General features: G+C 39.0%; 1 protein-coding gene across 2 annotated transcripts; it reads right to left on the reverse strand.

Moving 5' to 3' along the window:
* On the reverse strand, window positions 1-27045 carry ACX4 (acyl-CoA oxidase 4). 2 transcript variants are annotated; one of them, XM_077357245.1, is made up of 13 exons: window positions 26903-27045; window positions 24175-24279; window positions 22355-22461; window positions 19801-19878; window positions 19596-19719; window positions 19426-19499; window positions 19262-19321; window positions 19000-19109; window positions 9868-10027; window positions 4553-4629; window positions 4296-4467; window positions 4115-4207; window positions 1-455 (listed from the first exon to the last, which is right to left on the reverse strand). In XM_077357245.1, the coding sequence occupies exons 1-13, from the start codon at window positions 26925-26927 to the stop codon at window positions 324-326; spliced, it is 1317 nt and encodes a 438-aa protein (XP_077213360.1). In that variant the 5' UTR covers window positions 26928-27045; the 3' UTR covers window positions 1-323. The 2 variants fall into 2 exon arrangements, with proteins under 2 accessions (XP_077213360.1, XP_077213359.1); XM_077357244.1 differs by lacking the exon at window positions 26903-27045 and adding an exon at window positions 25026-25173.
* Between the last annotated feature and the right edge of the window lie 409 nt (window positions 27046-27454).

Here is a 27454-nt window from a genome sequence, read left to right on the forward strand (position 1 = left end):
GGAATCCACGGCTCAAGGCACTTTTTAGCCCAAAAGGGATGTGCTGTTCTATCAGTGGCTCTCTCTCGTAAATGGGAGATTCAACAACTCGATGTCAAGAATGCTTAAAAAAAAAAACAGTAGGAAAGAAGCAGATTCTTTCATTTGTTGGGACCCGATTTATATTAATTTGCACCTCTTATTTCTCAGCTTAAATAGTACTAATCCCACTGAATCAGGCATCTTTCTTCTTAGGCTGGGCAGATTGTAAGAGGATGGATAGTGGTTTGCATTATTATTACTGTTGGAAAGAAGCAGTAAGTTGTTCCAAGTCATACGCATTGTTACAGGCGGCTGCGTTTACTAAGGGCAGCTGGTTTGAAACTCGCGATCCCTGTGATTTCTCGGCCCGTCACCAAGCTGTTAATATCGTAAGTGCCTTCATAGGAGAAAATTGGTTCCAAATCACAGAACGCCTGCAAAACCAGAAGAAGCATGATTAGATTAGAGGCAATCCACAGAGTATATCATTCATAGCCACAAGCGCCAAATTGATTATTTGAATCAGCTCAGTGTGTTCATAATAACCAGTAATAGGAAGGCAGGGTGCATTCAGGTGTCCAAGACTAACAAAGCCTAATGAGAGTGCATGCATGCTCAATCTCCAAGAAATAAGCATGAGCAACAAACTGATATAAGCATGAGCAACAAACTGATAATCAGACATAGTAACATGAAACAACAAAAGTGAGCAGATCATCAAGCCATAAAGACACAGAGATCTTATACCTGATGGTCCAAGATCCAGTGGATACAGATGAAAAAAACATGTGCTCTAGAGAAGAAGAGCAAGGAGAGAAAGAAGAAGAAGAGGAAAGAGGAAAGGGGAGAAATTTCATGAGAATAAGAGTCCCCCAAATCAAGTAGGCTCCGTTCTTTTATTAACTCAAAGACAGCGTTATAATAAAAGACCAAAATATAATTGCCCCTAAGTATAATCTCAAATACAATAACACCACCACTAAAACACACCCATATTTCAACATGTGCAAAAAAACTCCCAAAACATTTAGGCCAAGATACCCTTAATGAGGGTAAACAATGAAAAACAAAGAATTAAGACTAATAATGAACTAACTAAATGTGCATAGACATAATACAAATCCTTACAAGACATTATAACACTCCCCCTCAAGCTGGGTCATATAGAATTGGCATGCCCAGTTTGATACACGTATCCTCAGGAAGAGAAGGCCTTGCAGCCTTTTAAATGATGCGATGAAGACACATGCAGTAGAGCAAAATATCCATCAACAAGCACCTAAATGCAGCCTGCTTAAGATGCAAGTTTGTATCCTCAACAAGCACCAATGCGATGAAGGTTGCTAACAAGCACCTAATCTTAAGTTGGGATACAAACTTCCATCTTTAGCTATAAGCTATAAGGTTGGTCTGTTTTTATATTAAGCTCTCATTTAAGGGTGTCTTTGGACACCACCAAAATAAATCCTGATTTGCAAATAAGATTATTTTAAGTTAAATCATATTTGTAAATAAGACATTTAGGCCACTTTGGAAGCCATTGACAGAGACAAATATATAACTATTATAACCACTACCTGTGCAATATATATATATATATATATATATATGAGGAAAGTGTTGGTGAGCTTAAGCTCACCAAACTTATGGTGAGCTTAAGCGCCCAATCACATTGGGGCCTACTTTGTTAGGATGATCTAAAGCATTCATTTGAAAGGCCCTATCATAGATGGGGTGTGTACCAAAAATCAGCTCCATAGGATCATCCTAACCCATCCATTTGTGGAGGTCAAAATGGACAGACATTATTTGTCCACAAATCTGCCCATTTTTGTCCTCCACAAATGGAGGGGTTAGGATGATCCTATGGAGCTGATTTTTGGTACACACCCTATCTATGATAGGGCCTTGCAAATGAATGGTTTGGATCACCACAGAAAATGTGGAACCCATGTGATTGGGGCGCTTAAGCTCACCATAAGTTTGGTGAGCTTAAGCTCACCAACACTTTCCTCTATATATATATATATATGAGGAAACTGTTGGTGCGCTTAAGCTCACCAAACTTATGGTGAGCTTAAGCGCCCAATCACATGGGGGCCCACTTTGTTAGGATGATCCAAAGCATTCATTTGAAAGTCCCTTACATAGATGGGGGGTGTACCAAAAATCAGCTCCATAGGATCATCCTAACCCCTCCATTTGTGAAGGACAAAAATGGACAGACACAAATCTGCCCATTTTTTGTCCTCCACAAATGGAGGGGTTAGGATGATGCTATGGAGCTGATTTTTGGTACACCTCCTATCTATCATAAGGCCTTACAAATGAATGGTTTGGATATATATATATATAGGAAACTGTTGGTGAGCTTAAGCGCACCAAACTTATGGTGCGCTTAAGCTCCCCAATCACATGGGTCCCACTTGTTCTGTGGTGATCCAAACCATTCATTTGCAAGGCCTTATGATAGATAGGGGGTGTACCAAAAATCAGCTCCATAGCATCATCCTAACCCCTCCATTTGTGGAGGACAAAAAATGGGCATATTTGTGTCTGCCCATTTTTGTCCTTCACAAATGGAGGGGTTAGGATGATCCTATGGAGCTGATTTTTGGTACACCCCCCATCTATGTAAGGGACTTTCAAATGAATGCTTTGGATCATCCTAACAAAGTGGGCCCCCATGTGATTGGGCGCTTAAGCTCACCATAAGTTTGGTGAGTTTAAGCGCACCAACAGTTTCCTCATATATATATATATATATATATATATATATATCAGATAAAGATTTCTGAGCGATACCTCAGATAGCTTATCTGAGCAAGCTCATATAAATAGGGTATGTAGCTATGTTGTTTGGGTTATGTTACATATTGATTCTATAGGGCCTAACATAGATAGGGTGTCCCTAAGAAATCATCTCCATAGGATCATGGTAAGCGTTGATTTGTGGAGGTTTAAAATGGACGTCTAGAAAATGGGTCCATTTTGTGCTTCCTACAGATCGAATGGTTAGGATGATCCTATGGAGATGGTTTGTTAGGAACAGCCAATGGAATGAATGGGTTGGATGAGTCAAACAACATGGAAGATGGTGTATTTATAGTGGCTTGCTCAGATAAGCTGTCTGAGCTATAGCACAGAAACCTCGGCCCTGTGTGTGTGCGCACAACTAAAGAGGCCTTAAGTTGTCTGCTAACGCGAGCCTCAACTTAATTGAGATGCACAGTAACAAAGAAAGAAAAGTGGTCAATCAAAAAGGGAAAAGAAGACAGTGGAAGGGTGTGAGAAAAAAACCATAGGGTTTTCAGGAGAGAGAGATAAGTTGAAAAGTCAAGGAAATGAAGATTTAATGATAAAGAAGAAATCGTGCAATTTTTAGTGCTGATTTTTGAAGAAAAGAAAACATAATGGAAGTTCTGAAATGGTAACAGGACAAAAGAGCTCGCATATTTTTGGGAAGTCTTATGGACTGTGGAAAGTCCCATCAGTTGACAAAGATCATTAGGATTGGACTAAAATAGAGGGTTCAAATTACTTAGGGGTTATGTAAGGTTTTTTAGGTTACACACAGAGAGAGAGAGAGAGAGAGAGAGAGAGAGAGAGAGAGAGAGAGAGAGAGAGAGAGAGAGAGAGATCTGTTTGTGTGTGGAAAAAGTACATGTGGACACCATAGAACTCCTATCGCCACCGTATAGAATCACTGGTCATGAACAACCTACTTAGTTCAATGTTTTATTTTTATTTTTTTAGAATAAAATAAGGTAATTGGCCAATAACATGATTCATTGACAAGGAAACTATGAAAGGGCATTCTTAGGATATCGTTAGAGATGGGCATGAAAAAAGCGCCAGAGGCAACCAAGAAGTGATCACAATGTACCTATACAGTACACAGTCCCATCCATGTGATTGACTGTTTATGTGTAGAGATATACAGCTGTATAACCTTACAACTTAAATAGATCAAATGGATTTCATGGATGTGAATAACTTACACGGAAAGAAAAAACTGTCTAAATCAGAAATATAGGACCATGAGTGACGTCTTAGATAAAAAAATTTGAAAGCAGAAGAAAGTCGTAAAAACCTTCGCAACTAGAAAATCAGCCAAGATTCCATTGCCACCAAGTAACTCACGCCCAAGAGCAACTGTCTCCCTTGCCTTCAAAGAAATCCATCCCTACATTATTCAAAATTATAACATGCTTCTGAGTAGGTATTAGCATCAGTTAAATTCCCAAAGGAATGCTCTAGTGTAATATATTTACCTTGCCCAAGCTAGCATGACCTGGAGTCATCTTTCCGGACTCATACAACTTGCAGAGGCGCCACCCAACCAGGACCATCGCTTGAACATTGCCCAACATCCGCACAAGTTTCTCTTGATTAATTTGAAATGCAGCCAAAGGTGCCCCAAACTGTTTCCTCTCCTTAAGATACCTGGTTCATCATCTTTTAGAACAGATGACAATGAAATAGAAATCTGGAAAGATACACAGAACAGAGGGTACAGCATTTCTTGTACCTGTGGCACATATCAAAGACACCCATTGATATGCCAATGGGTTGCCAGGCAACCATAACACGTGAGACTGCAAGAACCTGTCAATGGAAGATCGTGGTTAGTATACACTAAAGATAAAGTTATCAAACCACTACAGGAATCCGAGGGGAAATAGAGATACAGATAAAAGCAAGGAGACAACAATAACAAACGAAAAGAGACCACAGCAATGATTTAACCAGAACAAATTATTAACAAAGAGCATAAACACAGAAGGCTGAATCATTTCATCTTGAAAGGTGACATATTCTGAAATAGTGAGAATCATTGATTCTTTACAGAATCTGATCATCCATACCCAAAAGCATGCAATAAAAATCAGAATTCAACTCTACACATACACATGCAAACTTGCGAATGTACCAGCATAAAAGTAGATACGTAACGAAACCACCTAACCAATCACTTTCAGCGAACATTAATTCTGGTAACTTATTGAACAAATGGCCAAGATACGGCACAGCATAAAAAGGGCATGCCTTGAACATCAATATGGTCTTAGGGCATTTGAAGAACAAGAAAATATTGAGGAAAACCAAATCCAAGCGGCAAGAAGAACCCAACCTGCACAACTCTTACATTTATGGGCCCCAGTTTGTGTAAGTAGCATTGTCATTTTTTTTCGAGATAAAAAAATTATCCAAGAAAAAAATACAGGTGGGAAAGAGGCACATCTCTCAAAATAAACAGGCCATACAGAGAACCCACTTAGTTGACGGTAGGCCATCTGAATCCCAAGAAATCAGACAAATGGTGCAATTCCTTAGTGCGATAGAATTCTCGCAGCACTCTCTTTTCAACTAAGACGAAGGATTGTAGGAATAATGTTGTGACTAAACTGCATTTTGGGTATCCAGGAGTTGGTTGGTCTATATACGTGTACGGTGTCTGTTGAGAAGCTAGAGAAGGTTGACTAAAATAAGACACGATGACCTTAAATATTTCAGAGTTTGGTTTTGAGATCAATAGAAATTAGAATCTGAGGAGCTTATATTCTAGGAGGGAGATGGAGGGGCAACTTCTTCCAATTCAACAACTTATTCCTCTGAAGATGCTTGTACTACAAAACAAAACACTAGAAGCTGACTCCTAAAGTTCCTCCCTCAAGACAAGCAGAAAATCTGTTGATTACAGTGGCTCTTCGAGCTTGGAGACGGTAGCAGACAGTCAATTGCAGTCAAAACCTTTGCGCGAAAAAAAAGAAAAAGGAAAAACAATCTGTCAGATTTTCTCTCTCGCAACTCTCCCTCTCTCTCATTTGTGAAATCAGTACCCTATTTTTGGGTTCCCGTTTGCTGTGAACACAACAACAAAAAAGAAGAAGAAGAAGAAGAAGAAGAAGAAAACTCCATTGTCGTAAACCCTCAAACATCTCCTCTAGAGTTTGCCGCAACCCCCAATCCCCAAAATCCTTTGCCGTGAGCCCTCATTCACTCTGTTTTATGGGTTCTCCCCAAGTATTTCCTTTCTTTCTCTTTTGAATTCATTTGGAAAGAAATCTTCTTCCCAAATCCCTTTTGGCTCTCCACTCAAAACTCTAATCTCAACTCACAATCCCAAATCCCCTTCTGGACCATACTTTCTCACCATCATCCCATTTGGGGAAGCGAAATGGCTCCCAATACACACAATCTCACCTCCAAATCTCTTTTTTTTATTCTTTCTTTTCTATATTGTTTGGCTTCTATTCCTTTGTATTTGTGTAGATCTACTTCCCAAAAAGTGTTGTCTTGTATTGTTTTCTTGTGGTTCTTTTGTTCTTGCCTTGTTGTCATCTCTTTGTTTTTTCTCTATCTCTTTCTTAGCTTTCATGGCTTTTGGGTTGTTCTTCAAGGCGCACACTAAGTGTTCGATGAAATGCTTGAGAGAGGTGCGGTGCCTTGATTGTTTTCTTTTCATTGAAAGTTGAAGGTATTTGACCTTCAACTTGAGGGGGAGTATTCTCATGTTGTTCTCATGTAGTTATTTGTGTCTTTTCTTGGTGGAGTGTTGTTATGTTGTTGTCTTCTTGAGGGAGTTGCTATGTTATGTTGTCTTTTCTTGAGGGAGGGTGTTATCGTCTTCTCTTTATGTTATTCGTTCGTCCCCTTGGTGATTATTATCGTCTTTCTTGTTTTTCATGTCTTGTTTCATGTCTCTTTGTGTTGTACGGCTTTATGCCTTATCTCTTTGTTTGTCTTGATATTGTCCCTCTTGTCTTGTCATCTCCGGGCTCGTGTAGTTTCGCCCGAGAGGTAGTGTTATTGTTCTCCCTAGTTAGTCTTTGTCTTCTCTTACAGGTGACGGTCTTTTCCCGTCGGCCACTCTTTTCCGGGAGATGGTGTACCCATCGTTGGTTGGCTCCTTTTCGGGTGATGATGTTCATGCCGTCGACCTTGTCTCCAGAAGATGGCTTCCCCATCGTTGGTTATTTTCTCCCTCATTTTCCGGGCGATGGCTTCCATATCCATCGTTGGTCGGCTCTTTTCAGGAGATGATGTTCATGTCGTCAACCTAGTCTCCAGACAATGGTGTCCCAATTATTGGTTGGTTTATCTTTTCCCTCATTTTCTTCTTGTCTTCAGGCGGCGGCAATGTTCATGCCGTCGACCTTGGCACTAGACGATGGTTTCCCCATCGTTGGTTGGTTATCTTCTCTATCTCTTCTTCTCTCAAGGCGACAGTTTCCCCGTCGACCTTGTCTCCGATGGTTTCCCCATCGGTGGTTATCTTCTATTGGCGTGGTGCTGCTTAGCTGGTGTTCCTGCTCGTGGTGCTTCGTCGTTGCTCAGTGCACCTTTTTTGCTCGATGGATCGTTGCTATTCCCTGCCAAGGTACACTGTTCGATCCTTCGTCGTTTCAGACTTATTTGTCGGGATCTCATTCAATGGAGACCCGGTTGTGACTGCTCTAGCCGTAGTGCTACTTTAGGGGGAGCTGTTCCCTTTTGGTGGCCGCTGATCTCGACGACCGTACTCTCAATGTGGCCATTATCTTTTGTTATGCTTTACTTATGTATTCACCACACCAGCTTGAGGAGTGTTATACCAAGATGGATGTGTGTATGAGATTATGTATTTTTAGTTATTTTTAGTTGTTTGTTGTAGTTTTCTTTATACCAAGATGGAGTTCCATAGCATACACACTCCAGTTTGAAGGGGAGTGTTGAATAATGTATTAGGGCAGTCTAGACATTACTTGTAGTAGTTAGGGGTATTGTAGTAATTGTACATTGTTGACCTAGTTTGGGCCTATATATACATCATATTCATGAGGAGCTCCCTAGTGGAGACTCTCCATCTCTCTACTCCTTTTCTATTTCCTCTCTTCTAACCCTAATCTCATTTCTAACAGTCTTGAGATCCAAGGTGCACACCGAGTGTTTGATGAAATCTTTAAGGGAGGTGGCCTGCCTTGAAAATGGATGGTGTTGTCCTTTTGTAGCCTTCGGGCTGCTGTAGTTGCACCCTCGTTGTTGGTAGTTCGCCTTGTTGGTGTGATTCTCTTTATGTTGTTCACCCTTCTTTGTTGGTGATTTGTTGGTCGGTTGGTTTCTTCTTCGTGTTGTTCCTTGTTTCCTTCTGCTTGGTGTTTTCTGTTGGTCACCATTCTTTGTTAGTGGTTCGCATTGTTAGTTGCTTCTGCGCATTATTAGTCGTTTCTCTTCCTTGTTGTTGGTGCTTCTACACGTCACGTGTGTGTAATTGCTTTGCGTAGTTTTACGCATTCGTTGTGGTTTGCATTGCAATCCACCTTCTTGTCTATAGCTACATGCCCGGTCGTTAGTATTGCTTTCGGCCTTGTCTCTTCAGGCGACGTGCTGTTCGCCGTCGTTGGTTGGTTGTCTCTCTAGGCGACGTGCTATCCGCCGTCGTTGGTCGGTTGTCTCCTCAGACGGCGTGATGTCCGCCGTCGTTGGTTGGTTGTCTCTCCAGACATTGTGGTGCCCCCGTCGTTGGTTGGTTATCTCTCCAGGCGACGTGCTGTCCCCCGTCGTTGGTTGGTTGTCGTGCGCTCCTTTGTTGAGCGCATTTTTCGTTGGTTCTTGCATCCTCACCTTTCAGGTGATTGTCGTTCTTCTTCTATCAGTGATGTTTTGTTTGCTGATGTCTACTCATGATGCTTCGCTGTTGTTCTTGTGCGTGCCTTTAGTGTGCTTATTTTATTCGTGTTGCACTGTAGTTTCCATGTTGAGGTGCTTCTGTTCGATTGTCGTTGGTATGCAGCTTAGATGGCCATTGCACTAATTCAAGGGGGCATTGTGGTGATCGCTATGGCAGTAGTGTTGATTCAGGGGGAGTGTTGTACCAAGCTGGCCGTGTGTTTGGGATTATTGCTTTTTTGTTGTATGGGTATTATAGTTTTTTGTTGTAGTTTTCTTTGTAACAAGCTAAAGTGTGAAGTTGTATTGTATATACATTCCAGCTTGAGGGGGGAGTGTTGAAGTGTGTTGAAGGGTATGTTGGTCATTACATGTAGTTTGAGGGATATTGTAGTCTTTGTACCATGTAACCCTAACTTGGGCCTATATATAATCATATTACATGGAAGAGCTCCCTAGTGGAGACTAATCATCTTCTCCCTCACTCTTCTCCTTCTTCTCTTCCTTACTTTTCAACACTAAAGAAATGATGTAGCCTAGGCAAAGTTCAAGTAGACTATTTCACTGTGACCAAAACAACCCTCGCATAACTCATATATGCTAGTGAATTATGGTCAACAAAATGTATCCAGGACTGTAGACAATTAATTTTGTGAATTAGAAATGCAAAACAAGCCTTAAATTAAGGATAGGATGTATTATGTAATTGCTTATTTGATAGTTAAGCATGACAATACGGTTGTCCATTCTATTCAAAGAATCTCCGTTCCATAACCATACATGAGACTTTCAACTCATATGGCTCCTCCCTTCTGTGCATAGTAATAAGGAGAATAATCCATGGAATAAAAAAAGATTGAAATATTCTCATTATGAACTGACAGGGGCTGGTGTTTCTACAAGACATCTCTAGCAAAACAAGTGCAACAAATAATCAACCATTTGACTGCAGTTAAAATGGAACATCAATACATATTTGCTTCAAAACAAATGCAATTTTTCTACACCTATTCTGCTTCACACTATAAATGGTTACACAGAATGACTCAAGCTAAGTTCAGCCCAACTTTAATAAGATCAATGGAAGAATCAGATTTGTTTTAAACAAGATTTCTCATCCCTCATTATTGAGAAGCATGATAGATCAAGCAAAAGGTTATAACAATAAAAACTGCAACTGGTATACCATCATACCTTGCTTGTATCCTGAAAAGAATTGACACCAGGTAATCTATCTTCATCAGGGACAAACACTTCCTTCAAAAGAATATCACCATTCTGAACCATCCTTAGGCCAATTTTGTTTTCTATTTTAGAAACCCTTAGTCCAGGGGAACCTTTTTTCACAATATATCTGCATGCAATCAACACAAGCACAGAAAATGTTATAAAAAGCATTAGGCATGACAGAGTATTCTGCTAAAAGATGACATTATCTTCAATATCTTTGATTGTGCGATGAGGGTGCTCCATTTTCTTAAAAAGCCTCCATGTCATACATGAGACAACATGAGTGCCACACAAAGACAAACAAGTTAATTAAGATAAAACCCTAACTTGGACAAACAAGTTAATTAAGATAAAACCCTAACTTGGACAAACAAGTTAATTAAGATACAACCCTAACTTGGCTTTTCCAAAATTTCCAGAATCCTAAATATGTAATTTAAATAGTTGTAATGTATTTATGCTTTACAGAACGAACATCGTGGTATGTTTTCATTATTGTCATACAACAATGCAAGGATTCTCTTTGCGACCTCTCTCTCTCTCTCTAAAAGAAGTTAATAGGAACATTTTAATTAACAGATATGCAATGCTTTACCTGGCTGAAGCATAAAGAGATTTGGAGTGCCACACATGAAAATTAGTTAAAGGCATAAAGCTGAACTTCAATAGTAGCTTCCACAAGGTAATGCATCAAGAAGCAACTAGTGGAAAGGCAGAATTTGGTTGCATTGCAGTAGCATCATTTCTGTTAACTTTGCTTTTTTGCAGGGCCTGCATGTCAAGCACAAGCTATGGTGGCTGATGCTTGGATTATTTGGTAAGGAATAAAGTCCCTTCTCACTTTTTGTCAAGCAAAGCTTTGGATTGACCGAGATTATTCCATAGCAATTGAATAGCCGAACGGACTTCATTCCTCCTTGGAGATTTAGAGTGAATTCAAGGAGATGGATGAGATTTTAAGTTCTTTGGAAACGAGATGCATTTTCCACTTCCGTAGAGAGTGTGACAATTTTCTTTCTAATTTTGTGATTTTTTTGTACTAATATTATTTCTGACATTACATTCTATAAGTTAAGCTTTGTAGGGAGGGAAGCGATATTCTTGTCAATTTTGTTTTCTCCGTTTGTACTTGTTTGAGCTTTCATTTCTTTCACATAGATTGGGTTATCTCTTTAATATCTTTGATAATAGTTTTTTTTTGCTCTGAATATTTGTTATGCCCCTATTAATGAAATTAAATGTCCTTGCTAAAATGTAATATAAAAGAAATAACCACACGGAAGTATGACATTGGAGTTTCAGATATCTGATGCTGAGCATTCATGACCACCGCCAACAAACATCCATGTCAAAGTTACATGGGTCTCTATGCAAATGAAATGATATTTGAACGTTGAAGGATCTGATGGAAGAGGTCCAGAAATGGAAGAAAAATGAATGAGTGTTCGTTGGGAACATCCAGCAAAGAGAGAAACGTAGCTTGACCTGATCTTTCAATCTGGAGACCAAGGGACTAGAAATGTGCATGGTTCCCTACGTGAAATTCGGGTCGAGATACTAGTGTAGAGAACGGGTGAACTAAGAGGCTTCCCATTGTATGTTGTCCTCTAATAGGAGCTTCGGCTTAATTCCCATCTTCAACAAGAAATTCAAGGAAACAGAAAGAGCAAAGACGCCCTATGGTTTGGGATTTGTTTGAAATGGAGGTAGGGTTAGAAGAGAGGAAAAAGGTTAGAAGAGAGGAAGAAGAAGAGGAGTAGAGATGATGGAGAGTCTCCACTAGGGAACCTTGGGTAACCTCGAAGTAAAGGCATCATCCACATTACATCCATCCATCAATTGTGTATGTGGATCACAAGTTATTTCTAAAGAGAGGCGAGAAGGCGCTTCTATCCTAATCGGGTGTGGGGATGACATTATACTTATAAGAGGCGATAAGGGATACATCAGTTGAAACAATGCCTCAGTCATTCGAGATACTTTCTAAGGATTGAGATGGCCATATCTTCATGTGGTGTCTTCTGCTTGCTGAGAATTATGCATTAGACATACTGTCAGAGTCTAGTAACCTTGGGGTAAAACCCATTGAAGCTCCCATGAAGCTGTCATAAGTCATCTGCATATGTCAGGTAACCTCGTGATAATCCAGTAGTTATCATGAGAACATTGGCAAGTTAATATATATATATATATATATATATATATATATATATATATATATATATATATATATATATATATATGACAAAAATGAGTGTGCAGTCGACCGCACCAAGCTTAGGTGCGGTCGAGGGCCCCAAACTCATGTGGGCCCACTTTGTTTGGATGATCCAAAGCATTCATTTGAAAGGCCCTTACATAGATGGGGTATGTACAAAAAATCAGCTCCATAGGATTACCCTAACCCGTCCAAAAGTGGAGGGCAAAATGGACAGACACCGTTTGCCACAAATATGCCCATTTTGGCCCTCCACTTTTAGAGGGGTTAGGATGATCCAATGGACCTGATTTTTTGAACGCACCCTATCTATGATGGGGCCTTGCAAATGAATGGTTTTGATCAGCACAAAAAATGTGGTACCCATGTGTTTGGGCCCTCGACCACACCTAAGCTTAGGTGCGGTCGACCGCACAATCTTATTCCTCTCTCTCTCTCTTTCTCTCTCTCTCTCTCTCTCTCTCTCTCTCTCTCTCTCTCTCTTTATATATATATATATATATATATATATATATATATATATATGAGGTAAGTTACCTACACAAGTGAGAGAACATTTCCTACACAATCTCATATGAGAGAACATTTCCTACACACTTGTGTAGGTAAGTTACCTACACACTACCTTAAAATACAGTGGGGGCCCACATTGTTTGGGTGATCCAAACCATTCATTTGAATGGTCCTCACATAGATAGGGTGTTCACAAAAAATCAGATCCATAGGATCATCCTAACCATTCAAACTATGGAGGCAAAAAATGGACTAATTTGTGAAGGTTTATACACGTCCATTTTACCTCCACAAATCGTAGGGTTGGGATGATCCTATGGATCTGATTTTTTGTAGACACCCTATCTATGTGAGGACCATTCAAATGAATTGTTTGGATCACCCAAACAATGTGGGCCCCCACTGTATTTTAAGGTAGTGTGTAGGTAACTTACCTACACAAGTGTGTAGGAAATGTTCTCTCATATATATATATATGGCCCCAACAATATGGGCCCACCTTGTTTTACGCTAACGTTAGCAGGAACCCTTTCCTCTCTCTCTCTCTCTCTCTCTCTCTCTCTTTCTCTCTCTCTCTCTCTCTCTATATATATATATATATATATATATATATATATATATACTAGTAAAAAACCCCGTGCGTTGCACGGGCCGACAAAGAACTGTACAGACCACATCATAGGTTGATCCAAACCGTCCATGTGATGGAACACAACATCAATAGGTTGTGCCCGTAAAATCATTTCCATAGGCTGATCCTAGCCCTCCAATCTATAAAGGTTTCCATAATATGTTGTTCCTCTTAAGGTGCCCGGGATTCGTAAATATTTTTAAAGGTGTCCAGAATTCGTAATATCCTGAAAAAAATTTATTCAGGAAAAGAAGTTTTTTTGTAATTGTCATATTTATATACCTTTTCTTTGTAGTTTTTTTCTGTAATTGCCATATACAGGTACCCGTTTCGGTACTTTTTTTCCGTAATTTTGAGACTTTCAAGCACTTTGTCCGTAATTTTCCTCCAAAACTTTAGTACCTAATGATTATTATTGGTAGGTTCCTTCGGTACTTATTATTGCTAGCCACCTTTCAAGAAATAGTATTTCCGTGCAGTTTTCACCACGTCGACCTTTGGAGAAGGTGGCTAGCAAATACCTATAAAAGCGAAAATGACATGAAATAATGATTCGAAATTACCGTCGACGTGTTAATTCCACAGTTTTTTCAAATAATTTAGAAAATTCAAACCTTTTCTCTTCTGCTATATATATATATATATACTCCCCAAAATGTGGGACCCATGTGATTGGGCAAGCTAGCTCATATGAGAAAATTGTTGGTGAGCTAGCTTGCCCAATCACATGGGGGTCCACTTTGTTAGGATGATCCAAAGCATTCATTTGAAAGTCCCTTACATAGATGGGGGGTGTACCAAAAATCAGCTCCATAGGATCATCCTAACCCCTCCATTTGTGGAGGACAAAAATGAACAGACACAAATTTGCCCCATTTTTGTCCTCCACAAATGGAGGGGTTAGGATGATCCTATGGAGCTGATTTTTGGTACACCCCCTATCTATGATAAGGCCTTGCAAATGAATGGTTTGGATCACTCCCCAAAATGTGGGACCCATGTGATTGGGCAAGCTAGCTCACCATAAGTTTGGTGAGCTTAAGCTCACCAACAGTTTCCTCATATATATATATATATATATATATATATATATATATATAGAGAGAGAGAGAGAGAGAGAGAGAGAGAGAGAGAGAGAGAGGAAAAGGATTGTACGCTAGCTTGGTACGCTCGAGTGCCCCAATCACATGGGTCCCACATTTTTTGTGGTGATCCAAAGCATTCATTTGCAAGGCCCTAACATAGATAGGGTGTGTACCAAAAATCAGCTCCATTGAATCATCCTAACCCCTCCACAAGTGGAGGGCAAAAATGGGCAGATTTGTGGTCTGTCCATTTTGCCCTCCACAAATGGATGGGTTAGGATGATCCTATGGAGCTGATTTTTGGTACACACCCCATCTATGTAAGAGCCTTTCAAATGAATGCTTTGGATCATCCTAACAAAGTGGGCCCACATGTGATTGGGCACTCGAGCGTACCATAAGCTTGGTACTCTCGAGCGTACAATCCTTTTCCTCATATATATATATATATATATATATATATATATATATATATATATATATATATACGACCATCACTCATCCTGAAGTTGCATACACAGTTAGGGTTATCAATCAGTTTATGCACACTCCTAGAACCTCTCATATGGAGGCTGTCCATCATATTCTAAGACAGTGTAAGTCATCAGTAGGTCATGGCATTTTTTTTGTTTAAAATAATAGCCACTTTGACATCACAGCATATGCTGCTGCATATTAGGCAAGTTCACCAGTTGACAGGAGATCTGCTTTAGGCTATTGTACATTTGTCGATGGAAACTCAATTAGCTGCAAAAGAAAGAAACAAAATGATGTGCTCACTCTAGTGCAAAGACTGTCATTTGGTAAGAGAGAGTTGATTCGGGAGAGATCTCTACACCTTACATTCATTTAGGATAGAGTTGGCAGATGTCTTTAAAAAGGCTCTTCCAAGGAATCAACATCAGTCACGGTCTTCCAAGTTCAGAATGTTCAGCAACTTGGTCATGACAGAAAACACAAAGAAGATATACTTCCCCATTCCCCACTTTTTCTCTAACAAAGTTGTAGTCAACCTCGATATGTTTGGTTCTAGCATGAAAACTAGGTTTTGTGACATCTTAATTGCACTTTGATTGTCATACAAACAAAATATAAGAATCTGATCTAAGGCGAAGCTCCTGCACAGGATGTGTAAGCCAGAGGGTTCAACCTTGGCAATCTTCTAGGTCATGTTTTGATGAGTCCAAACACCATTTGGTCCTTTACTAGTTAGTTGTACTAATGTGTGTTTTGTGTTAGCTAATTAGTTGAAGTCCCTATCAAAGATCAAAGTCAAGGTGACATGGATCAAAGGCAAGAATAAAGATTTAAGATCAATGGAACCAAAGAATGGAGAAGAAGATCCATGAAGATGAGATCAGGACTTGAAAAAGATAACCCGTACGGTGTGGCTCTTTGGCTTCAAGTCATGGGTATCCTCCCCATTGACGAGGGTTCGAATCCCCGGGCTTACCCGATGCGCGTGAACTACGGGTGATTGCGCGCATCCATAGAGAATAGTCCCGCCCGAAAAATTGGGATGGGGATACCCTATGTCATAAAAAAAAAGACCTGAAGAAGATCTCAACTTGAGTATGTAAGTCAAGTCTTAGAATGTAGATTGTGAAACATAATCCCTCTTGTAATATCCTATAAAGGCACAAAAAGGGAATCAAAATAAGTTAAATGAATTAAAGAAATCAAGAGGGCCAAGACCAGAGAGCCAATCTGGACTTCAGATGTCAAAGAAACCACTTTGGTAGTTGTTCGGTCAACCAACTCCCGAAGGCCAAAACTAGCTTATATATATAAAAATCCAGATTGCAATGCTCGGTCGACCGCCGAAGGAGCTGTTCAGTCGAACAACCCTAGAAATCTGCCAACGGACTGAGATGATCGTTAAATATGTAAAACGGCTAGTGTTTTGTTCCTTCCTCAGTAAAAAGGGGTCTAAGCCCCCTAAACTATATTGGAACACTCTTAAGGCTTATTTGAACACGTAATTGAGTGGGAAATCCCTTGGGCCTTTATTGGACTATTGTTTGAGGGATTAGAATTAGGGATTTCATTTGTATATCCTAATTGAGAGATTTGTAGTGCGTGTAAAATTGTAAACCTCCTTTGAGAGGATTATTTTCTTTGTACATTTGGTGGAGGGCACCTTGTCAACCCTTGAAGATGAACAGGGGACAAAGCTCGGGTTGGTGGTGAGGCACCTTGGAGAACCTCAGCAAGCTCGGGATAAAGCTAGGTTGTAAACGGTTTGGACTTCACCCGTAAGAAGTCTGGATAGAAGCCACGGGAGGAGATATCTCCGTGACGTGGATGTAGGCCGGCTTGTGCCGAACCACTATAAATTTCTGGTGCTCTTTTTCTATCTCCTCTCTCTAGCATTATTCCTATCTTGCATTGGGTTTGTGTTAATTGCTTAATTTGTCCATGCTAAGCTCTAAAGTAATTGATGTCACGGCCCTATACCCCTGAACTAGAGCTGGAAATAGTATGATGATTCTTGCCACTTCAAGATATCAAACATCCATTCAACATAACACAAAATCATGTGATCGTTCTCCTGGTATTAGGGTAATTGATGTAGATCAACTGAGAGTTCAGGTTCAGTTTGCATAAGAACGACCAGTTCGATTCTGATTTTTTTTTTTTTTTGGTATCACAAACTGAACAGAAACTGTGAGGATGTTAGAATGGTTTATAATGACCAACACCAACAGATGTGAGTTCTGTTTTCGGCAGAAGAAATCGTGTCTTGTGTTTGGAACTCAGAATTCATTGTTTTCAACCTTGCTAAGCTAGTCTATCTGAACTCCTGTAGAAATCTGTGTTAGATCTGAGATCTTGATGCAGGATTCAATCTTGTTGACTTTGTTTTTTACATAGTTTAGTACTGTTTTTTTAATAAAAAAATATATGGTAACAATCAAGAGGCAATAAATTCATCTATCGCATAAATCAACTAGCAATCCTCATTTTCCTCTTTCCACACCACAAAAAGATAAAACAGATTCCAATACACCATAAACAATTTCGCAACCATAAACAAATGCCAGCAACAATAAAAAAAGATGTCTGGTAACAATTAAAAGACGATAAACTCATCTACGAATAGTATAAAGCAATTAGCAATCCTCATTTTCCTCTTTCCACACCACAAAAAGATAAATCATATTCCAATACACCATAAACAATTTCTTTCATTCTTTCTTCCAGAATTACAACAAGATCGAAATGATAACAAGAGACTGTTGAAGATGCTATGACTATCAAATAAAAATATAAAAATGTATATCTATTCCAAACTGTTAGAAATAAATATCTGAGATATAGGTCTGAAGTAAACAGAGCCTCGAATGAAAAGAAACCCAATGAACAGCCCCAAAATTGAACTGGGAAATAAAATCTGCAGCCAATCTTCCATGGGAAGATAATGAGGGATTCACGAACACAGGGATGTCGTGTCGATGTAACGTCTGGGATCTCACATGTGCCTGCCGGGATGTCAATCAAACGAAGATAAACCCACCTCGAGCACACTGACAGGGGAGAAAGGAGTTTCTGATGCAGACTGCACCAAATTCAAATTCAAAGGGGAACACACTGCTATGCTATGGAAGTTTTGCCAGAGTGGCTAAATCAACTCCAGGACGAAGAATAATCATTAGTTAATCTCGTTTTGAGATTTCCCCTATTCACAGCCCTAACAACTTATTTTTGATCTCTAAAACACTGAAACTTTATAACTTCTATCCAATTAGAAAATAAATAACTAATAATAAGCAATCCTAATAATGTCAAATAAACCGACAAAATAAAAGAAATAAAACTATTAGTTGTTCAAGGTGGCCCACCAATCACCATGATCAATAAAATGTTGGTCACTACCATGCCGCTTGCGATGGGCCCCATTATCCCAAAACTTATGTGAAGATAACTCCACAATGTGAAAGAGCTGCCTCACTTAAAATAAATACAGCACAAATGGAAAAGTGTGGGTATCTAATGTGAAACCCCATAGGAAATGGACCGCACTAATCCACAACTAAAATTGGGACATTACAAAGAAATCAGCGCTAGATGGATCCCCACCTAATACTCCAGTTGAATTTGCATGGTAGCTCCCATGTTAATCCAGTTCCGGTCATGATTAGCAGTGTGCCTGAAGATTCAGAGGGTGTGATTATCAAAGATTTTTCTAATTCTATACACATGGACTCTAGGGAAATGGAAGCCCATGAGGTACTCATTGGCCTTCGAATTTCAAGGAGACAGTTTCATGCATGTTATGAATTGAGGGGATACATGAACTTGTTACATAGGCATCAAATACAAGCCCCCCTACTGATGGAGCTTAGCTGACATGATCATGGACGTTGTAGACCTTTGTAAAGCCCTTCTCCCCTCCTCAGGCATGCTCCTAAAAGCTCCAAAAATACTGAAAACTGAGAATCCTTGCTCGAGAAGGCATTGATGGGCTGAGCTTGTGGTCGGATATAAGCTCCCTCTTTTGGATTGTTTTTTGTTGAGGCCTTCATCTTTTGTTTTTCTTTGTTGTTATTCTTCATTTGTTATATTTCCAAACACCAGCATCAGTCCATATTTGGATGCTTTAAGGGATAAGTAGCAATCATTGAATGCGGAAAAGAAACCTTATTTACCCATTTATCTGGTTTGTGGTTGTGTTCCGAGCAAAAACAACCAATACATCTGCAAAAGTGCTGTTTCCTATCCAGCGTTTTTGACCTTCAAGTATCCAACCTCCTGATACCTGCTCCTCGCACACAAATAACGCGGTTAAGAACTTGAACTTCAAAATAATGATACAAGCAGAGAATTAAAGGCAATTTCTTCTTAAGGAATTCTAACAGATGTAGATCAATGCCACTTTGAAAACATAAAGAAGGGGCTGAATAATTGGACCTTTGTTGCTGTTGTTCTCAAAGAGCTAGCATCGCTTCCATAGTCAGGCTCAGTTAAAGCCTGAGATACATATATGAATTGATTTAGTGACTCCACTAAAGATATAAGACAACTAAACTGAGTTTGTAAAAAGCTGTCCATTGTGCTGTACTGGAGTTGCTTACCCAACACGCAACAGTATCCAATCGTGCCAATGAAGGCAGGTATTTCTGCTTTTGTGCCTCCGACCCACACAGTGCTGTTCTTGATAGTTTGGACAAACAATGAAAAGTCATAATACCTCATTCATGACCAGCTTGTGATTTTGAAATAGGGAACGAAAGTTGAGATTTACCAATTGTGAGCATTGCCAAAGAAGAATGCACCAAAACAAAAGTAGAACAGCTTGCATCAACTCTGGCCATTTCTGCTGTAGCAAAAGCGCTTCCAGTAATGGACAGCCCTGGACACCCATAACCCTGATCAATAAAAACTATTAATTGCCAATCTAGAAATTTTCAATCTTGAAAACAACCAGGAAGCAGATGAAGATGCACTACCTTAATTGTCCCACCAGCAGCATTCAGTGAGGCAAGTTTTGGAATAACATGGAATGGAAACTCCGCTTTCTCCCAGTACTGAAGACCAACGGTAGGCATATAGCATTTGCATGAGTAAGGTTAAAACCAGAACAAAATGAGAGAAAAACAGAAAATAGTGAAAGATCAAGTGGGGTGTTTTCATCTATAATCAGAATAATATTCATTATTCCGTTCGGTTCCATTCATTGAAAGCAACAAACGAAAATGGATAATTCCAATTTGACCAGTTGAGATTTACCAAATTCAAGGTACTGTAATTACCATAATGATGCAAGCATAGTTTATAAACAAACCCTTAATTCAGTAAAGATGATTCAAGAGAAGGAGAGGGTTGACAGAGATCCAAACGTAGGCCCGAAGGAAAATTCAAACATCATGACAACGTCAACAGTGACCCTACATAGGTCCACTCGTCATGAAAATTTGCGAACATAGTTATGATAATCAAAGATGATTCATAGTGATGTTTTATTTAACTTTTGGGGAAATTCAAGTAGATTTTGATGGGCCCTAAGTAATGAAAATGTGTAGTGTTTTAGGACAGCAACATGTACAACATTTCTATTTTTTATTTTGGGTTGCCATAAAATAGAATATAGGCTTTATTTGGGTTGATCTAAGTAATGAGATTGGTCTTACACTAGTGATTAGGATTAAGCTAAGGTTTTAAGATTCTTTAGGCCTACATATATACATATTTCTACATGAAGTTTTTATGTACTTTTAAAGAGATCAACAACTATTACGAGCCCTCCCTTTGGGTTTTGGGTATAACCTACTTGGATCATCTTTTAATTATTTATTTATTTACTTTGAATGGTAGAAAATTTCAGTGAATGAATGAAAGACCGAGAAAGTCAATACAAGCGAAAAGGAGAAGAAAGAAAAACACAAAAAATACACGAGAACCCCTACCAAGAGAGGAGGAAAAAACAAGAGACTCAAGGAGGGAGAAAATCAAACAATTCCAAGCCCTCTCTATGGACTCCATCCCTTGCTAACCTATCGGCATCCCCATTTGCCGATCTGCTTACATGATTGAAAGATATGTTTGATTCGCCCACTCAGCCACTCTATCATAAATCTCATCGAAGGAACTAGCAAATCCCCACGGATGAGAATGTGACCCCTAAGCCATCGGATTACATTGAGAGAATCCCTTTCCACTATCACCTTATTCATGTCTTCATTTTCCACCAACTTTATTCCTTCATGGACTGCACGCACTTCTGGCTCGCTTGAGTCTGCAACCCCTATGGGAGATGCCCCTGGATTGCCCAAACTAGACCCATCAAAATTCAGCTTCAACATGCCTCGGTCAGGAGGAACATGCCTAGCTCAGGAGGCTCCCAACTCTGCACAATCTTGGGGATCTGCTCTGAACTATGGCAAACGTTCTTCCACCATTACCAAAGATCATATGCTGATACAAACCTGAAACATGGCAGGGTCTTGACCCAAGATGTTATTAGGTCTATCACTTTGATGAAGATAAATGAGGATATCTTGGAATGACCTTTAAATACATCCGCATTTCTCTCTTACCACAACACCCACAATGTTGCTAATAGAGATACATTACACAATATCTTCTCTTTTTTCCCCATGGGACTGATGACCATCCTACGAATAAATCTATGAGCTTGGCTGGAAACACTATGCCAAATCTAGCCAAAACGCTAATCTACACCTCTCTAGCTACGCTGAAATTCATAAACATATGGTTTACTGTTTCTCCGGCCTTAATGCATAGAGCACAGTGATCGATGTTGATCATCTCACGCTTACGTAAAAAGTCCACCGTCTGTATCCTTTCTAGGAGAACCGCCCAACCAAACACACATACCCTAGGTGGTAATTGGAAACTCCAAACTTTGGCTACTCTCAAAGATACATGGAAAGACACAAGCTGATGGTAGAGCAATTTGACAGAGAAATCCCCAGACAAGTTCTCTTGTTTGTGAAGATCTGTTGGATTATTTGTGTGATTGTTCAATTTTCTATCAAGTTTTTCTACTTTTGCTGGATTACTAGTAGAGTTACTTGTATAAAATTGATATCAGAGCAAACTTGATTCAGGAAAGCTTTTGAAGATTCATGATTACAGAAGACATATATTGATCCACATGAAAGGCTCGATCAATTAGAGCAAAGTCTCAATGTCACAAAGGCTAGATCGACTCACGTTGGTCTTTAATAATATTTTGATCAAATATATTCTCTCTCTCTCTCTCTCTCTCTCTCTCTCTCTCTCTCTCTCTCTCTCTCCATGTTTGTGAAGATCAATTGGATTATTTGTGTGATTGTTCATTTCTCTAGCAAGTTTTCAACTTTTGGTGGATTCCTAGTAGATTTATTTGCATGACAAAGCATTTATCAAAAGTAACAAATAAAGATGCATAATTCAATAATTGAGGTTACCAAATTTGAGGTACTGTAATAACAGATCATAGAACCAGAGATATGAATTCCCAATATCTATTAGTAAAATGGCATATAAAGAAAATGATACCTCTGCCATTATTGGAGCTATCTCTTTTTCCATGACCACACTAACATTCTTACGCAAAGCCTGCTCCTCCGGAGTCAATAAATCATTAAACTGAAAATAGTCTGAAGCTGCAGTTGATACAATTTTAAGATATGATGAGAACAGAATGCATCCATCCACTCTTAAATATAAACTGAACCTGCAGCTAGAGATGTCCATTAAAAAATACGAATGAGTATAAATGTATTAATAAATTTTATTAATTATCACGATCCAAACAATGCAAAATGCAGAGAAGAATGAAATGACAGTCTTAAATCAATTGTTGTCATTCATGACTTTCCAAGCTTCTAATAGATCTGATAAGAGTAAAGCTCAAGGGAAACAAACTGACGCCCAAACAAATTAAGGAAAAACCAAATAAGTAAAGCGAACAGGGTTCTCCCACTCTAGTCTATGCATTATAAAAAAGTCCCTTAAGATACCAATCAATTAGGTGAGTTTTAAGGAATTATGTTCAGTGCAAGCCAAGAAAAGGCAATGAAGGTTGGCATGGACTAAAGACAAAGGGTTTAATGATCCACAATAAACACATAGATAATGGTTAGGCAATGTGGTACTGGGATACTATACAAAATTTGTTCAGTGGTCTCCACCTTTGCAGCAAATTCTACATTTAAAGTTGTCAAATACAAGATTCCAAGGGGGGCTCCCAAATGGCAAAGCACCCCACCTTCTGACCACGGAGATCATGAATAAATGTGCCGACTCCACATTGTCTTTCTGCGCCGCCAGACATACATCCAACTATCACATCTTCACACTCCAAAGAGCAGTGGTTTCGGTGAATACTTACTCTTCTCTCCACTTCCCTTTTCAGAGAATTACATAGAGTTGAACTATTCTATTTATTTATAATATTACCCTAATAATCAGGAGTAAGTTTATGTAGACTATGTGTCGTGCAAATGAGAGAAAAAGGAAATAGGGAACTAACATTAGTTTGTATTTCCCAAAGACATTTTACAAGTTTCAAGAACATTTTCTAAATATTAAGCATAGAAATATAAACAAGGCTAAACTTTCCCTTTATTGATGAAAGAGAATCTGTGACAAAAGTATTTCCACTACAAACTTTGAACACATAGTCAATAAGAGAGAACTAAATCCTCTACCAGAAATTTTCTTTTCAAAAAGATAACAAATTTATTGAAAAAAAAAGGCACATAGGAACAAAGTTTGGCCTCGTACAATCTCTCCCTATAGATTCTGGAAATCAATGCTTAACAATGCTCGAACTTTGAAGATGGATACCACTAATTCATCCCCACAATAATGGCACTTTCTTTTCCAATACTTAAAAAGAGATTGAAGTGTACCGGTGCATGTTGTAAAGCATCTTTAAGGAATTAATAACTCTGAATGTCTCATTGATTATATGATCGGATAACAATAACAATGATTATAAAGAAGCCAATTAGGGATTAAAATGCAAGGTTCTCCTAACTGCCTACATCCTAAAGGTTTGAAGGGCCTAAATTATGTTTCATGATTCTTCTAAACAAAGTACCCTGGATTGACACAAGTCGGATGCCAATATTGCCATGGATTCACATGGACAGCTCAATATTTCTTTTATTTTTCCTTAAAATTGAGCATAACATATCATTCAAAAATAAAAAAATTGAGCTTAACATGTTTGATTGTCAATAGAAATTTTGAATAAGAGGAATGATCAAATAGTGATTATTTCAAAATTTCTTAAAGAAAAACGAAACAACCAACTTGGACATGTGGAAGTCTATAGTAGAATGTATGACATTAATGGTCATCAAGCTTACCAGAGGGAGGAAAGATTGATGCAGGTGTTGCCTGAGGAAAAGCAACAGATACATCTAATGCTGGCAATCCAATATATGAAATCTTCACATCCTTCGAAGAATTACCTGGAAGACAATAAACAAATATCGCACTGCTTTCATAATATGTTGAGACAAGAATCCTCATCATTGACCTCAAGGAACTAAAAAAATCATGGAAGGCATAGCAATATATCCTTTTTCAAACCATAAGAAAAATTATGGAAGGCATAGCATTTCACGGACCGGCTGTTGCATGAGAGAGATGCCATATAGGCTCAGCTTTTGTCTTATTCACTTAACTCATCTGAGGTGGCTGCTCTCTCATGCAACAGCCGGCCCGTGAAATAACTTCTGCGATGGTACCTAGCCAATCCCTAATAAACCAAAAAAACAAAACAAAACAGGTGTATGGTAAGATCTGACAACTTTAACACTACGGCAAGAACAGCAGGAGAAAAAGAAATCACATCAAACCTTAAGCAAAGGCCCAGCTTTTCTGTGTTTCATTATGCCCATTATACTAAAAATTCAAGGAGTTCAAAATTTCCAGTGTCCCCTCACAAGAGTTGTAGTTCACAGTCACTGAAGGTCACAAGATACAGATCTGCTCAGTCGGCACAAGACACTGATCTATTCTATCTGATCCATATATGATCAAAAGCTGAACAGATGTGTAAGGAATTTGATTTCAGCTTCTAATTATTAGAAAATAAATTCCAGAAACCATGACTACAACTGTCATTTCAGTTAAGCAGCAGCAGAATTCTTTGATTTCAGTTCTGTTTTGTTTGTAATAGAAGACGTTTACAGAAGGAGATTAAATTTGTTACCTTGGTTTTGCGAGGAAGTAGGCATGGAGATTGAAGATGAAGAAACTGTGGTATGGGTTGAAATTCGGGAAGGAAAAGAGAGATGGGTCTGAAAGTAGCAGATGAGCTCAAAAAGAGGGAAGGTATGGCACGCAAATCAATCGATTTGGGTGGCACGGCTCATAATTAACAATAACTTAAGGGAAATTGATTTTTTCGCCCCCTGGAAGATTATGCGCTCCCTTTTAAAGTCAAAAAGCGTTAAAGTCTGCCACAATTCACGTTAACAGGGGAGCGCATAATCCTATTCGTGGCGAAAAAAATCATATGCCTGATTTAGGGAAGAGATATACTTTTCTTTTTTGGCATGTGGGAAGAGATATACTTGAGTCAGATGTACTCTCCACGTGGGAAGGATTCAATACACCTGATTGCCTAAATGGGCGCATTTATCATTTACCTAAATTTTTAGAGGGTTAAAAGTCTGGCCTAATTAGGGTTATAAGGGGGACCCAATTGTCCTACAGGGGTGCGAATTTATCATCTCCCTTTCACTAAGCCTGTTGGGACCTATATTTCCATGGTGAATGAGCTATCAGAAATGCATACAACCAAATTGTGCCGAGACAAGACAACAGAATACACCGTTCATCGGTTATAGAGCCATGAGACCTGTTGATGGAATATTTAGCCAATTTATGTGGCACTTGGCTTGTTCATCTGGAGTTTTTCTGAAGGACAGATCCTATGAATTATGGAACTATCTGATTGAAGAAACACATTGACTTCTATATAGGTGCTTCTCATGCCATGCCACACTCATCCAAAGCATGTGAAAATATACACGTGAAGTAATTCAACAGAAGCTAGTTCGATCAATAAGGACATCCACTGATGAAGATAGGGTTGAAGACATAGTAGCTGACATTCATAAGAAGTTGGACCATCCTAAGCCGATCAAACGATCTGAGAGGCTCCAAAGGCAGCATAGGAGTGTCATGTCAGCTGCAATGTGACAGTTCAGCCATATGCACCTCATCTTACTCATTTGACCAGTCCTTTGGCCACCATGACAGTTAATATGGTTGCTTTCAGTTGTCAATGGCTGCTATATAAAGCCCAGTCCAGTCATTTATTTCATAACTTCTGTTGTTTTGAATTTCAGTTGGAGACTGCTTCTTTGTAAGAAACTCTGTTATCTGGAAACAGATTTCTTCTTTACTGTCAAGAAGAATTGGAATTGCAGGCAGCTGCCTACTGTCTTTCTCCAGATCCTTCTCCTACTTTCTAAATCATTATTAGCTGCAATTTAGTGAATGGCTTTTGCATGTGAGAACAGCCGCACAGGTTGAATTGTCGGCAGATTTTGTCTTATTCATTTAATATTTTAATTCATATGAGGTGGTTGTTCCCACATGCAAAAGCCAGCTACAAAATGGCTTTCCGCGAAATTACCTAACAAATCCCATATATGTCAATGATAATTCTACCTTTGGATCTTTCCTTCTTGGGAAGAAGGAAAATGATCGATATGGTTTTTTTTTTAACCGGTAAATCTTTATTCCTAAGAAAACGGCCATGATCCGGTGTTACTTAGGACATTAATTGGGATGTTGGAGATATAAATCCTTGGATGAGTTGTTGATCTTGGAATTAGCTTCTTCTTTTTTCAGAAAACGCTCAACCTTATCCGACCCAAGGTGCAGCCCTGGTTCAAAGGCATACACAACAACAACAAAAACGCTAAAAAGAGGAAAGAGAGGAGAGATAGCATCTCTTTGCTTAACTAACTTCTACTTCTAATCAGTAGATAAACAAAGGAAGAAGAAAGAAAAAAACAATGATTAGAAACAGCATAGGAATAGAGGACGTTTACAGAAGGAGATTAAATGTGTTACCTTGGTTTTGCGAGGAAGTAGGCATGGAGATAGACGATGAAGAAACTGTGGTATGGGTTGAAATTCGGGAGGGAAAAGAGAGATGGGTCTGAAAGTAGCAGATGAGATGAAAAAGAGGTAAGTTACATAAGTGGTAATGGGATATTGGGATGGCATGCAAATAAAAAAGCGTTAAAGTCTGCCACAATTCACGTTAATAGGGGAGCGCATAATACTATTCGGGGCGAAAAAATCATCTGCCTGACTTTAGGGAAGAGATATACTTTTCTTTTTTGGTAGGTGGGACAGATGTAATCCATGCGGGAAGGATTCAATACACTTAATTGCCCCATGTAGGGAAAAGGAAAATGGGCGTATTTATCATTTACCTAAATTTAGAGGGCAATTTACCGAAATTTTTAGAGGGCAGATGGCAGAACAGAAATCCGGTCATTAATAAAGACGAAATCGTCTCGTTAGTCAATTTCACTTGGGTGATGATAAATTCGCACCGTGTAGATGATTCACACCCGTTATAACTTATAAAGTGATTTGACGTCAAAAAGTGTTAAA

The sequence above is a fragment of the Tasmannia lanceolata genome, unplaced genomic scaffold (assembly GCF_043159265.1).
Source record: "Tasmannia lanceolata isolate RefF3 unplaced genomic scaffold, GAP_Taslan_0.1 ptg000016l, whole genome shotgun sequence".
NCBI classification, from domain to species: Eukaryota; Viridiplantae; Streptophyta; class Magnoliopsida; order Canellales; family Winteraceae; genus Tasmannia; species Tasmannia lanceolata.

Excerpts from the sequence above, each read along its gene's own strand:
- ACX4 (XM_077357245.1), bottom strand. The coding sequence starts at position 26,927 with ATGCCTACTTCCTCGCAAAACCAAG. Across the intron at positions 4,630-9,867 it reads CTTTTCAGGATACAAGCAAG|GTTCTTGCAGTCTCACGTGT; the intron begins GTATGATGGTAT and ends TTCCATTGACAG. Across the intron at positions 4,468-4,552 it reads GTCTTTGATATGTGCCACAG|GTATCTTAAGGAGAGGAAAC; the intron begins GTACAAGAAATG and ends ATGATGAACCAG.